The sequence below is a fragment of the Petromyzon marinus genome, chromosome 63, assembly GCF_048934315.1.
Source record: "Petromyzon marinus isolate PM22_M1 ecotype Great Lakes invasive population chromosome 63, UKy_Petmar_22M1.pri1.0, whole genome shotgun sequence".
Taxonomy (NCBI): domain Eukaryota; kingdom Metazoa; phylum Chordata; class Hyperoartia; order Petromyzontiformes; family Petromyzontidae; genus Petromyzon; species Petromyzon marinus.
Genome location: NC_133729.1, coordinates 6,348,157 through 6,362,374, shown reverse-complemented (window position 1 = coordinate 6,362,374; position 14,218 = coordinate 6,348,157). Strand labels below are relative to the sequence as shown.

The following is a 14,218-nucleotide window of genomic DNA, read 5'->3' as shown; positions in this document are numbered from 1 at the left end:
TGAATTTATTATTTTATTCTCATTCTACGTGGTGACTTTACCGAAAGAACCAAAGAAGACTGTCTGGGGCCAAGTGCTGTCAGCGAGCACCTACGAAGACCGGCACGGCACACGATGGGGGTGGGTGGCCAGAACCACGCCCTGCACAGCCGCCTTTGTCTCCCCAGCGGCGAAATTTACACATCGCACCAGGTACTCATTTGAGGCTGAGTCCACCTAGGGGATGCCCAGCAGGGGTTTAGATAATCGTCACTGGCGTTGGCCGTGATGATGTCTCCTTCGTTCAATATTGTACCACCGCCCCTCATTCTCGCACACACACACACACAAAGATAAATATCCCCCGTGTAGCCTTAACAGACTGTTGGGGCAAGTGCTGTTAGCGAGCAGCACCTATGAAGACCGGCACGGCACACGAAGGGGGTGGGTGGACAACAGCACACACACATACACACAAAGACAAAGATGCCCCCCACGCCCGTATAGCCTTCAGCAGACTGTTAGGGCCAAGTGCTGTGAGCGAGTAGCAGCACCTGTGAAGGCCGACACAGTACACAAAGACAAAGATCCCCCGTGTAGCCTTAAGAGACCGCCGGGGCCAAGTGCTGTTAGCGAGCACGCGCGCGCGGCCGATAAGACGAATTAAAAGTGAGCACTACACTCGTGGCCGAGTGGGAACAATGTTGAAAATCTGGGGGGGGAGGGGGGGCACCACGCAATTGGCTTTTGTGGGGGGCCCTTGTCCATGGCGCGATGGTAGGCGATAACGCGGTTGGCTACGTACGGTGCAAAAGAAGTTCAACCTTAGCACACGTACACCCCAGAACGAGTCGTGTCTCGCAGGCTGAGCAGGCCTTTTGTTGAGTGAGGGTGCCCCGCAGTGACTAGGAGATGTTAACTACCTCGCCTGGTATGCAGGAGGTCGTGGTTTCTATCCCGACCCTGACGACGCCTGCTGCTGCTGTATATTTGGAGTTTGCGCCTCTCTCTCCCCGTTGGTCGCGGGGAGCCACGGGCTCCCTCCTGTCTCGCGGGGTGCCACGGGCTCCCTCCTGTCTCGCGGGGTGCCACGGGCTCCCTCCTGTCTCGCGGGGAGCCACGGGCTCCCTCCTGTCTCGCGGGGAGCCACGGGCTCCCTCCTGTCTCGCGGGGAGCCACGGTCTCCCTCCTGTCTCGCGGGGCTCCCTCCTGTCTCGCGGGGAGCCACGGGTTCCCTCCTGTCTCGCGGGGAGCCACGGGCTCCCTCCTGTCTCGCGGGGAGCCACGGGCTCTCTACCTCTCACGGCCACAACGTCTATCGCTGAGAGCGGCGGGGGACGCTGCCCAATACGAGTCACGGGGCTCTCTGTCCCGTAAGGAATTTGGGCTCCGAGATATCGAACCACGTGGCTCGTGCAGAAGTTGAGGTTGCGGGGGGGAGGAAGGGGGAGATGGTGGGGAGCGGGGGGAGGGGTGCAAGAGGGGGGGACCCCCCCCCCCACAAAGAAGTGCATCAGCATGAACCCGAGACGAGCAGCAACAACAACACAACAACACAACAACAACACAACAACAACAAATGTAATTATAAAAATGTAAGCGGAATATATATTTAAATAAAGTTAAATACTGCGTTAGCAGCCGTAGTTATAATAAGCCGCATTGTTAAATACACCACTTGCGAAGTCGTCTCCCGCACGCTCATAACCCTAACCCTGCTGTGTTGTTGTTGTGTTGTTGTTGTGTTGTTGTTGTTGTGTTGTTGTGTTGTTGTTGTGTTGTTGTTGTGTTGTTGTGTTGTTGTTGTTGTTGTTGATGTTGTTGTTGATGTTGTTGCTGTTGTTGTTGTTGCTGTTGTTGTTGCTGTGTTGTTGTGTTGTTGTTGTTGTGTTGTTGTTGTGTTGTTGTTGTGTTGTTGTTGTGTTGTTGTTGTGTTGTTGTTGTGTTGTTGCTGTGTTGCTGTTGTTGTTGCTGTGTTGCTGTGATGGAGCCAGCGGTCGAGCTCAGCCGCACGGCCTCCCCACACGCCGCCTGGCTGTGGCACGCCCGCAGCTCGGCGCGTCGCATGTGGAGCACGTGTTGAACAATCATCGGGTGCGTGCGGCGTATGAAACGAGTTCGTTTTGTGTTTGCATTGGGGAGGGAGTAACATTTGGTGAAAGACGGAGCGCGCTGGTGGTGGCGGTGGTGGCGGTGATTGACAGCTAGAACCGGAGGCTGGGAATCCGCACGGTAAGCCGCACGCTCCACTCTACCGTAACACGCACACACACGTTGGGTTGCGATAGGTGGCGCAGTGGGGTAGGTAGGCGCACTGTGCTACTCACCAGCCGGCGGTGTGTGTGTGTCCCTGGGTTCGATCCCCGTACCGCCGCCACGGATATCACCACCAGCAGCACCAGCAGCACCAGCAGCAGCACCATCATCATCAGATGTGCGAGTGACGGCTGAACTATCTGATGCCTGGTCCAGGGTGCTGGGCAATCTCTCCCCCCCCCCCTCCTCCTCCTCCCTAACCACCCGCCCCCCTCCCGCCCCTCCAAACCAAAAAAAAGTTAGCAAGCCCAGTCGCATACCAGCGTGGTGAAGTATGGTTAAAAACAACCCCTCCCCCCAACCCCGCCACCCCCCCCTACTATGACCGACACGGCATTGGAGGGGCGGGGGGGGGGAGTTAATCCCATCTAGCGGTGGATTTACACAACGAGAAATAACATGACGAGGTCATCACACGTGGAGACCCGCGCGCGCGTCATAACGGAGTGCTTTGTGACGTCACGGACATCCGTTTGCCCTTCCTTGCCTGAGCGCGAGCGGCATTTTACGTACGACAACAACAAGAACAACACAGCCACGACCAATCAATCCACGGCCAGCTGTGAATCCACCCGTTAGGATCTCCCAGTTTTCGCGTTCAATCTCTGGCCACGAGCCCCCCACTGCCCCCCCCCCCCCCACGTCTTACTCTTAAGAGAAAATATAAATATATAATCAGACATCGTTCACTGTGAAGCACAACAGCATGGCAGCATGCCAGCAGCATCCCGATGATGCACGCATGAAACATTAAACACGGTAATGGGTGGGTGGTGGTGGTGGTGTGAATATATAACGACGAAGGAGACATCATCACAGCGATGATGATGATGATACAACTACTCCGCCACTGCCACCCCTGACGCCGCTTAATCTGCTGGGCTTGAGCAACCTGAAGGGGACGGTGTGGGTTCGCTGCCTCTGCATCTGCGGCCAGACGGTGAGAGGCACGGTTCTCCCCACGCGCGTTTCGACTGTAAATTTTCCGAATGATGGGCCACTTTTTGTTGAGCTGTCGTTCGTGGCCAGGTCGCGGATGTTCACCGACACGCCTAGGGGCTGATGCAGAAGTTCACCGACACACCTGGGGGCTTGACGCAGAAGTTCACCGACACACCTGGGGGCTTGACGCAGAAGTTCACCGACACACCTAGGGGCTGATGCAGAAGTTCACCGACACACCTAGGGGCTGATGCAGAAGTTCACCGACACACCTGGGGGCTGATGCAGAAGTTCACCGACACACCTAGGGGCTGATGCAGAAGTTCACCGACACACCTAGGGGCTGATGCAGAAGTTCACCGACACACCTAGGGGCTTGACGCAGAAGTTCACCGACACACCTAGGGGCTTGACGCAGAAGTTCACCGACACACCTAGGGGCTTGACGCAGAAGTTCACCGACACACCTGGGGGCTGATGCAGAAGTTCACCGACACACCTAGGGGCTGATGCAGAAGTTCACCGACACACCTAGGGGCTGATGCAGAAGTTCACCGACACACCTAGGGGCTGATGCAGAAGTTCACCGACACACCTAGGGGCTGCCGCAGAAGTTCACCGACACACCTGGGGGCTGCCGGGGATGTTCACCGACACACCTGGGGGCTGCCGCGGGCGTTCACCGAACGCAAAGAAACAACGAAAGTCACGAGTTCGAGCGCGGGCAAAGCCGTGAGGACGATCCCTGCCTGGCAAGAGGTTGCGGGCTGCCCCCATACCCCGCTGATGATCACAAGGAGAGGCGGCGCTTCGTCGACGACTCCAGCCCCGGCGTGGAAAGTCGGTCCCGGAGTTCTTTCAGCCGGGGGTCCACGCGCGAGCTGCGAGTCGCGCGCGACTCAGCTTCCCGCCACGGAATCGCTTACAGAGACGTGGGCGTCCTCGTCCAATTGCGTGCGGTCACGTGCAACCCCCCCCTCCCCCCCGCCCCCCGCCCCCCGCCCCGCCGTTGCTCGCGGCAGAGTTTCACAATCCGACGTTGCACCGCCGACCGCGTGCTCGGCGGCATTCGGCGAGCTCCGATTGGCCCTCGCAACTGCCGACGCGCGCCTCGTTCGATTGGCGCGTCGGCGCCGGCGAGCCGCCCCGGGCGACTCGAGTCGGGCGAGACTCGGGATTGGTGGTGGACAAGCGCACAGCTGTCGACCCGCACGGTTCACCCCGTATGCTTGCCTAGGGGAAGTTGAGTTTGCAGGTCCGTAGGGCGTACGGCCGTTTCGATACGGGCAACATTTTTTGTTACAGAAAAAGTAAGTGTTTGTCTATTCGATTGTTGTTACTCCCCTGTGATGGGGCTTTGTAGGATGAACGTTGAGATTTATAAGAGGCACGAGGTGACCACTAAAGGTCTGAATTGGTCTGTAATAAGGTAGGGCACTGATAAGCGGTTCGCGGGTATGCAAGCACAGTGAACAATAACACACACACACACACAAAACCACTCAAACCACGTTTCGTCGATAATGACACTTGGTGCTGACTCCACGTGGGGGGAGGTGGAGAGGGGGGGGAGCACGTGGGGGGAGGAGGGTGTGTGTCTCGGGACTCTCACACGACACTTACTTGACACTCACACCGACACCCGCGCACGCGACACTCACAGGTAGAAGTCAGGCGACACGTGGGTGTCTCTGTCTGTCTCTCTGTGTGTATCTCGGGACACTCACACCAACACTCACACCAACACTCACAGGTAGAAGCCAGGCAACACGTGTGTGTCTCTGTGTGTCTGTCTCTCTGTGTGTATCTCGGGACACTCACACCAACACTCACAGGTAGGAGCCAGGCGACACGTGCGTGTCTCTGTCTGTCTCTCTGTGTGTATCTCGGGACACTCACACCAACACTCACACCAACACTCACAGGTAGAAGCCAGGCGACACGTGTGTGTCTCTGTCTGTCTCTCTGTGTGTATCTCGGGACACTCACACCAACACTCACACCAACACTCACAGGTAGAAGCCAGGCAACACGTGCGTGTCTCTGTGTGTCTGTCTCTCTGTGTGTATCTCGGGACACTCACACCAACACTCACAGGTAGAAGCCAGGCAACACGTGCGTGTCTCTGTCTGTCTGTCTCTCTGTGTGTATCTCGGGACACTCACACCAACACTCACAGGTAGAAGTCAGGCGACATGTGCGTGTCTCTGTCTGTCTCTCTGTGTGTATCTCGGGACACCAACACTCACACCAACACTCACAGGTAGAAGCCAGGCGACACGTGCGTGTTTCTGTCTGTCTGTCTGTGTGTATCTCGGGACACTCACACCGACACTCACAGGTAGAAGCCAGGCAATACGTGCGTGTCTCTGTCTGTCTCTCTGTGTGTATCTCGGGACACTCACAGGTAGAAGCCAGGCGACACGTGCGTGTTTCTGTCTGTCTGTCTGTGGGTATCTTGGGACACTCACACCAACACTCACACGTAGAAGCCAGGCAACACGTGCGTGTCTCTGTCTGTCTCTCTGTGTGTATCTCGGGACATTCGCACCGACACTCACAGGTAGGAGCCAGGCGACATGTGTGTGTCTCTGTCTGTCTGTCTCTCTGTGTGTATCTCGGGACACTCACACCAACACTCACAGGTAGAAGCCAGGCAACACGTGTGTGTCTCTGTCTGTCTCTCTGTGTGTATCTCGGGACACTCACACCAACACTCACAGGTAGAAGCCAGGCGACATGTGCGTGTCTCTGTCTGTCTGTCTCTCTGTGTGTATATCGGGACACTCACACCAACACTCACACCAACACTCACAGGTAGAAGCCAGGCGACATGTGCGTGTCTCTGTCTGTCTGTCTCTCTGTGTGTATCTCGGGACACTCACACCAACACTCACAGGTAGAAGCCAGGCGACACGTGCGTGTCTCTGTCTGTCTGTCTCTCTGTGTGTATCTCGGGACACTCGCACCGACACTCACAGGTAGAAGCCAGGCGACTGTCTCTGTGTGTCTGTCTCTCTGTGTGTATCTCGGGACACTCGCACCGACACTCACAGGTAGAAGCCAGGCAACACGTGCGTGTCTCTGTCTGTCTGTCTCTCTGTGTGTATCTCGGGACACTCACACCAACACTCACACCATCACTCACAGGTAGAAGCCAGGCAACACGGGGCTCCGGCTACGCGGCGCCCCGGAGCAGGCGAGTCGCTCGCACTTGTCCTTGTACGCGTCGCGCTCGCGGCACAGGCGCGCCAGCTCCCGCTCCAGCTCGTCCACCTGCCGCTGCAGCAGGGACTTCTCGCTCTCCAGCAGGTGCCGCTGCTGCACCCGCTTGTGGCGGCACGACTGTGCGTAGCCGCGGTTCTTGAGCGTCCGGCGGCGCTGCTTGAGGCGCGCGGCGTCGTCCTTGGCGAGGCCGCGCAGCTGCCGGTTCAGCTCGCGCACCGACATCGACACCAGCTGCTCGTCCGTGAAGCGCTCTTCCGAACAAGCGCCCCGGCACGGATGTCCCGCGCCGCTGCCGACGCTGCCGCTGCTGCCGCTGCAGCTCACGTTGCTGCTACTGCCTCCACAGCCGCTGTGCAGAAGCAACTGCTGCTGCTGGTGGTGGTTGCGGTGGTGGTGGTGGTGCTGCTGCTGTTGGCGCTGCGCCTCGGTGTTGTCGACGTCCTGGAGTTCATCCCGCAGGAGGTCGAGAGGCGAGTGAACTCCGCCGCCGCCGCCGCCGCCGGCCCCGCCGGCCTGCAGGAGGGCCCCGGGTCGGAGGTCGAACCCCTGGGACTGAGCCGAGTGGACGGCGCAGCCGATGAGAGCCTCCACCGCGTCCTCCGGGGTCAGGTTCAGCGCCTCGGCTGCGGCCACCGTGTCGACCACGTGCTGCTGCTGGTGCTGCTGCTGCTGGTGATGAGCGTGCAGGTGTAGCGTGCCGTGGCCCTGGTGGTTCTGCGCGTGGTTCATCACCCAGTAGAGGTCCTCCACCAGGAGGCCCGCACGCGGCGCGGAGCTCGGCACGCCGAGGACTGGCGACGGAGGCTCGGAACTGCGCGGGGTGCTCACGGGAGACGGCGACGATGACTGCAGAGAACCGGCCGCGCGAACTCGAACTTGGGACGGATCATCTTGCTGCTGTAGCTGTTGTAGCTGCTGCTGGTTGTGGTGGTTGTGCTGCTGCTGCTGGTGGTGGTGGCGGTGATGGCCGGATTGTAGGTCCAGGGGCTCTCGTTTCACCTCGAGCTTCATGAGGTCAAAGTCGTTGACGTACTCCATCAGCACGGCCGACGACGCGGCCAGATCGCAGCCGCCACCGCCGCCGCCGCAGAGCGCCATCGCGGTCGCCATCCCAGGGCCAGGAGTCTTCCGAGGCCAATCAGTTCACTGGCTTGGTCCGTCCAACTCTCGGCTCGGCTCACCCCGAGAGGAGAGAGAGATTCAGACGGGGGATCTGTTTCAGTAGCGGTGGCGCAGAAGGCGGTGGTGGATGATGACGATGGTGATGATGGTGGTGGTGGTGGTGATGATGGTGGGTGAGCTCAGACAACAACACAGACGATGAGCCCGGTGTGGTGGTAGTGGTGATGATGATGGTGGTGGTGATGATGGTGATGATGGTGATGATGGTGATGATGGTGGTGATGATGGTGGGTGAGTTCAGACAACAACACAGACGATGAGCCCGGTGTGGTGGTAGTGGTGATGATGTTGATGGTGGTGATGATGGTAGTGATGATGATGATGCTCCTTCGTTCCTGCGCGGCGGAACAATGTCGTTACCCCCTACCCCTGCCGCGCGCGCGGGCACCTCCGATGAACGGGGCTGTTTACGCACGGGTGTCCAGCAGCAGCTCAACCACCACAACCTTCAGCAGCAGCAGCAGCAGCAAGTCGAACGCGCCCCCAGCGTGCGGAGCGGACGCTGCTTCTGCCGGCAAGTGACGCCGCCGTCAGTGTCTCTTTGTGGACGCAGTAACAGCAACAGCAACAACAACAACAACAGCAGTCGGTTTCTTTCACGTGAAGACGAACGCTTGCTGTTTGCGATCAAAACGTCGTGACCTGCATTTGCACGAAATGTTTGGGATTTTTTGTTTCTTTTTTTTCCGGGTGCGCGCGGGTTTGCGCTGATGATTCAGTCGCACGGATGTTGACCCGCAGTCGGAGCCGAGTTTAAATGCCCAGCGCCTGTTGCTCCGTCGCAGCCTGCCGCCACCACAACCACCACCACAACCACAACGCACCACATGAACGTTGGCGTCGGTGCCCAAGCTTCGGGCTTGTGCCCTGTCCCCTCCGATTCGTTGGCGAAGGCGCGGTCACGCCGATTCAGCCGTAGCGCACCCTCTGTGCAGGTCCGTTGCGCACACTCGTGTGTGCGCGGCTCGTGCACGTGTGCACACGTGTCTGCGCGTGCGCGCGCGTGCTCGTGCGCGTGTGTGTGTGTATATACACACACGCGCGCGTGAGCGAGTTCTGTAGACACCCACCCGCGCACGACCGTCAGATGAGAGAGAGAGAGAGAGGCGGCAGGAGACGGGAACTCAACAACGATGACGATCGCGCGCGCGCGCGGCCCCCCTCCTCGCTGCGCTCCCGTCCACCACAGCTGCCGCGTACTCTTCCCAGCTCCTCAAACTTATGAACTCTCAGCAGGAGGCGGTGGAGGCTAGAGGGTGGGTGGGGTGGGGAGTCGGGATGGTGGTGGGGGGTTGAGGGTATCAGCTGAAGGGAGGAGAGGGGAGTGACTCCACACCCTCCCTGCGATGGGACGTGGAGAGTGGTTGGGAGGGCTACCTACCACCCTACCACCCTCGCTGCCTGTCCTCCCTCCCTCCCCTGACCCTCACCCACAACCCCCCACCCCTACCCAGACCCCCCACCTCCTACCCAGACTCCCGACTAGGGCACAAATGCAAAGTTGAGACATTTGCCCAAGTGCAGTGGCGCTAAGGCCCCCTTACACCGCAGCCTTGCAACTCCGTTTGGTTCTCAACGGTTTAAACGTTTGTCAATAAATACACAGAGGGTTTGATGGAAGCAAAGTAAGTGTTTTCGATTATTTACCTTGTTAAAAATAAAACATCTGGCCAAGTCTCGCACCCCCCCCCCCCCCAGAAAGGGCATCTCGCACCACCAGGGGGGGAGCGGTGAACCTCAGGTTAAGAAGAAGAGGACCCACTGGTCTAGTGTATTGGCGGCTATACATTGCCACGTGATAAAGCCACGTCGTTGATTCATAATAAACGTTTTTGGGTTAGATCGCGTTATTTATGAATGTGTCGTAACCCTCCACCACCCGACACGGCCAATCAGCAAAAACAAAGTGTCACGTTGACAAAAGACAAAATATTATTGGTTCTTTCGGTAAAGTCACGTAGAAGGGAAACAATAAATAATAAAAATATAAAACAATACAATTATCACGACGTTTCGACTGCAACGCAAGCAATCATCATCAGGTGTGATGATCATCAGGTGTGATGATGATTGCTTGTGTTGCAGTCGAAACGTCGTGAGAATTGTATTGTTTTATATTTTTATTATTTTATTGTTTCCCTTCTCCGTGGTGACTTTACCGAAAGAACCAAGAATATGAATCCCTGCAGTCACGAAAGCTTTAAATCAAAAAGACAAAATAGTTCACTACTTTAGCCCACCCCAAAAAACGTTTATTATGAATAATATTGGTCGCGAAAGCCCACGTGTTAAACCACTTCGTTGAGTTATCATTTGTGGCCAGGTCGCTTCTGAACAATAAAAAAACTTTTTTTATAGCTCAGTGGGCCTTACCCGTGGTTGCGTGGATTTCTTCCCCGGGTCCTCCGGGTTTTCCCTCCACACTCAGAATGAACATCACGCGTCTAGACCGGCGGTTCTTCACCTTCACTGCAGCCTTTCACCACTTTGGTTCTCATTTTTTTTGTTACGATCAGAGGAAACAAGAAGATGCTCGGTGTAGTCGGCACTTTGCTTCGTTCATCATTTCGGTTTTTTTCTTTCAATGATTTGCTTTATGCTCTGCTCTCCTCCTTCTTACCCCTTCCCTCTCTCTCTATCCCCTCTATCTACCCCCTCTATCTACCCCCTCTCTCTACCCCCCCCCCCCTCTCTACACCCTCTCTCCCTTTGGTTCTGAATCGTTAACAAAATTGTTATTCATATTCTTAGCTCTTTCGGTAAAGTCACGTTCAAGGGAAACAATAAAATAATAAAATATATATAAAACAATAAAAATTCTCACGACGTTTCGACCGTTTGTGTTATGGTTGAAACGTCGTGAGAATTTTTATTGTTTTATATATATATTATTATTTTATTGTTTCCCTTCAACGTGATTTTACCGAAAGAGCTAAGAATATGAATTACTGCAGTCACGAAAGCTTTAAATCAAAATTGTTATGATGTTAATGAATATATCGAGGGTTTGATGAAACAATCTAAGTGGTTACTGAACGTGCCCCCGTGTCTAATTTGTGTTTTGGATTATTTACCTTCTGGAAAAAAAAATGTTGGCCACGTCTCGCAAGCCTCCCTCCCCCTACCCCCCACCCACCCACCCAGAAAGGGCATCTCGCACTCCCAGGGGGTGCATGGAACCCCCCAGGTCAAGACCCCCTGGCCGAGTTCATGGCTAAGGAACCTACAGCACGCGGGCCCCGCAACTTCATACATTGGGGGAGGCTGTTATTGACTCAGCTCATCATCCCTCCTTCCGGGGGGGGGGGGGGTCGATAAAATCGTCTCCCGCTTCGTGGAGAAGTCACCACAAGTGGTTGTCGTCCGCAATGGACTCGCTCCCCGCACACTTCCACCCCCACCCCCCCCGCCATAGGAATGAGGAATGTCCGCTGCTGCGTAAGCAAATTTTCTCACTCGAGCACGGAGATAACTTTGGCTCGACTGACGATTCACGTTGACAAACTGTCTTATCAGGCAGTCCATTTATTGGGTAACATTTCCGACATAGTAGCGGCTTATAAATATCTGTGGCTGTCCAGCGAACTGCGAGCCAGGACCCATATCTCACACACGCAGAGGGCCCCTTACCTAATGAACACTTTGCAGTTCACCAGCATTGGCTCAAGCAAAAGCTTCACACTGCTGATGAGACACGGGATACGGAAACCTAAAAGGCTTGTGCATAAACTTCACCCTTTGATCCGCCACTGTCCAAACCAGTCCAGAGTTTGTTGCAATGCCAGCAGAAGGCCGCGTGGCTGATTGGGATGTGTACAATATCAATGTATAACCGTGCTCTTGTTTATTTTTGTAGCGTGAGATGCATTTATGCGAATGCGGTGAATGGTCTACCTGACTTAATTTGAGGACACGAATCCCCGGGGTTTGACCTTCGCTTGCTCGGTCTCTGAGATGCTGTCTACTGGACGCCTTCGACGAAAGAGCTTTACAGCTTATCGGATTTTCTCCGGTATAAGTAAGCATGATTCCGATTAAACTCACCGTTAACCAATTGGCTGAATGCATGCGGGAGGAGTCATTGGACTCGTAGCATTTCCTGCGCAAGTACTCGACTATTTTTTGTTTCCTGACCTCTTAAACTGATTTTGTCACGCGCAAAGTGCTTTATTTTTTTTTTTGCAAACGTGGGCCGCACCCCCAAGGCCTCGCGAACTGCGCAAACTTCCCCCCAAAAAAACCCGCGGCGGGTTCCCGAAAGCGCCTCTCGTTTCTGACCAAGCTCGGCGCCGGGACGAGCATCCTTGACGCGATTTTGCATGAACTCTCTCCCCCCTCCTCCCTCTCTCTTTCTCTCTCTCCCTCTCTCCCCTCTCTCCTCTCTCTTTTTCTTTTTTTACGATCAGAGGAAACAAGAAGATGCTCGGTGTAGTCGGCACTTTGCTTCATTCATCATTTCGGTTTTTTTTTAAATGCTTTGCTTTAAATGAAAGATGTCACAACAGATTTCACGCTCTGTTCTCCTTACCCCTTCCCTCTCTCTCTACCCCCTCTCTCTACACCCCCTCTCTCTCTACCCCCTCTCTCCCCACTCCAAGTCTATGTTCCCCTATGTTTTTTACGTAATATTTGTAATAATATTATCTCCCCCCCCCCTCTCTCTCCCTCTCTCTTGTGCATTCCCTGCGGTGCCAGGGAGGATCTGCCCCACCAGTACTTACGCTGCCAGCGGCTCAAATCAATGTTCCGCCTTTTGGGGGACATCTTCAGGAAACTGGGGGTGTCCTTTTACAACAGCAGCCTCGTATATGGGGGTGGTGCCTTACCTGGCTAACAGGCGCCATGACCTCGCCAACTTCGCCTGTCCTCAGGCGAAGATGGCGGTGTACAGAACGAGGAGCAAGATGCTGCAAGGTGACACTGATGGCTGCTCTGTGCTGCTTCCAGTGTTCAGGGGCCTGCTCAAGGCGCGGCTCCGGCTGGAGCACGCCACGTACCACACACACACGTGTCGGTGATGTGCACGTCTTGTTCGAACGCTGGGGAGCCGGACAAGCCCTTTCTACCAGCGTGTACGACACCCTCGTGTTCATCTTCTGAAGCGCTCGCTCGTCACCGTGGCGTGCGCGATGACCACCAGCAGCACCACCACCACGTGACTTTTCTTTCGTGTTGCGCGCGGTGCTTTTCACGTCGCAGCGCGTGGATTTATAGCGTTTGTTTTATTTGTGTTGCTGGTGACTTTGTGTGTTTCATATCGAAATCGCCTCCAGTGCTGTTGCTGCTTGCGGCAATAAAAGTTGTTTAAAAGTCAAAGTCTCTCACCCTCCTCTCTCTCTCTCTCATGCTCCTTTTCACCTTCTCACGTGCTCGCTCGTCGTGCGTGACGTGCGCGACCACCACCACCACCACCACGTGACGTCTTTGTGTTGTGACGTCTTTGTGTTGTGACGTCTTTGTGTTGCGCGTGGGTCGCGTCGAGCGCCACGTGCCGCAGCGCGTGGCATTTTTTTTGTTTAACTGCGTTCGGTTATTTGTGTTGCTGGTGACTTTGTGTGTTCCGTATCGAAATCGGCTCCAGCGCTGTTGCTGCCGGCATCAATAAAAGTTGTTTCAAAGTCTCTCTCGCTCTCCGCTCTCCTCTCTCTCTCTCTTTGTTTTACGATCAGAGGAAACAAGAAGATGCTCGGTGCAGTCGGCACTTTGCTTCGTTCATCATTTCGTTTCTTCTCCCTCTCTCTCGCTGCGCCCACGTCGTCTTCTCGTCGGGGGCGGATGAATCGACAGCGAGACGCGCCTCGACAGTTGTCGCCAACGAGCAGTAAACACTCTTCGCACACTCTCGCTGACACCGTAAACCACTCGCTGCTTCTGCGCGCTCCGCTTTAAAAATATATACACACGCGCTACACACACACACACACACGCGCGCGTGTGTGTGTCTATACACACGCGCTACACACACACACGCGCGTGTTTGTCTATACACACGGTACACACACACACTTACACCCGTGTGTGTGTGTCTATACACACGCGCTACACACACACACGCGCGTGTGTGTGTCTATACACACGCGACACACACACACACGTGCGTATGTGTGTGTGTCTATACACACGCGACACACTACACGTACTACACACGTGTGTGTGTGTCTATACACACGCGCTACACACACACGCGTGTGTGTCTATACACACGGTACACACACACACTTATACGCGCGTGTGTGTGTGTCTATACACACGCGACACACTACACGTACTACACACGTGTGTGTGTGTCTATACACACGCGACACACTACACGTACTACACACGTGTGTGTGTGTGTCTATATACGATCCACTTATACTTAACACACACAAGGACAAAGATCCCCCGTATAGCCCTACCAGACTTGTTTGGGGCAAGTGCTGTTTGCGAGAACCCTATTTAAACGCACACACACACACACATATATACACGTGCGCGTGCCAAGGCATGCACGTGTATAAATATATACACAGCGCTGATGTGGGGGGTGGTAGGGGAGGGGGGGGCCCTCCTCCTTCTCGTTGCGAGCTGC

The 14,218-nt window shown here is 55.4% G+C and overlaps 1 protein-coding gene across 1 annotated transcript; it reads right to left on the bottom strand.

Moving 5' to 3' along the window:
* Positions 1-4,248: 4,248 nt before the first annotated feature.
* LOC116956089 (transcription factor Maf-like) lies at positions 4,249-8,905 on the bottom strand. The gene has a single exon (XM_032977538.2). The coding sequence runs from the start codon at positions 7,573-7,575 to the stop codon at positions 6,382-6,384; it is 1,194 nt and encodes a 397-aa protein (XP_032833429.2). The 5' UTR covers positions 7,576-8,905; the 3' UTR covers positions 4,249-6,381.
* Between the last annotated feature and the right edge of the window lie 5,313 nt (positions 8,906-14,218).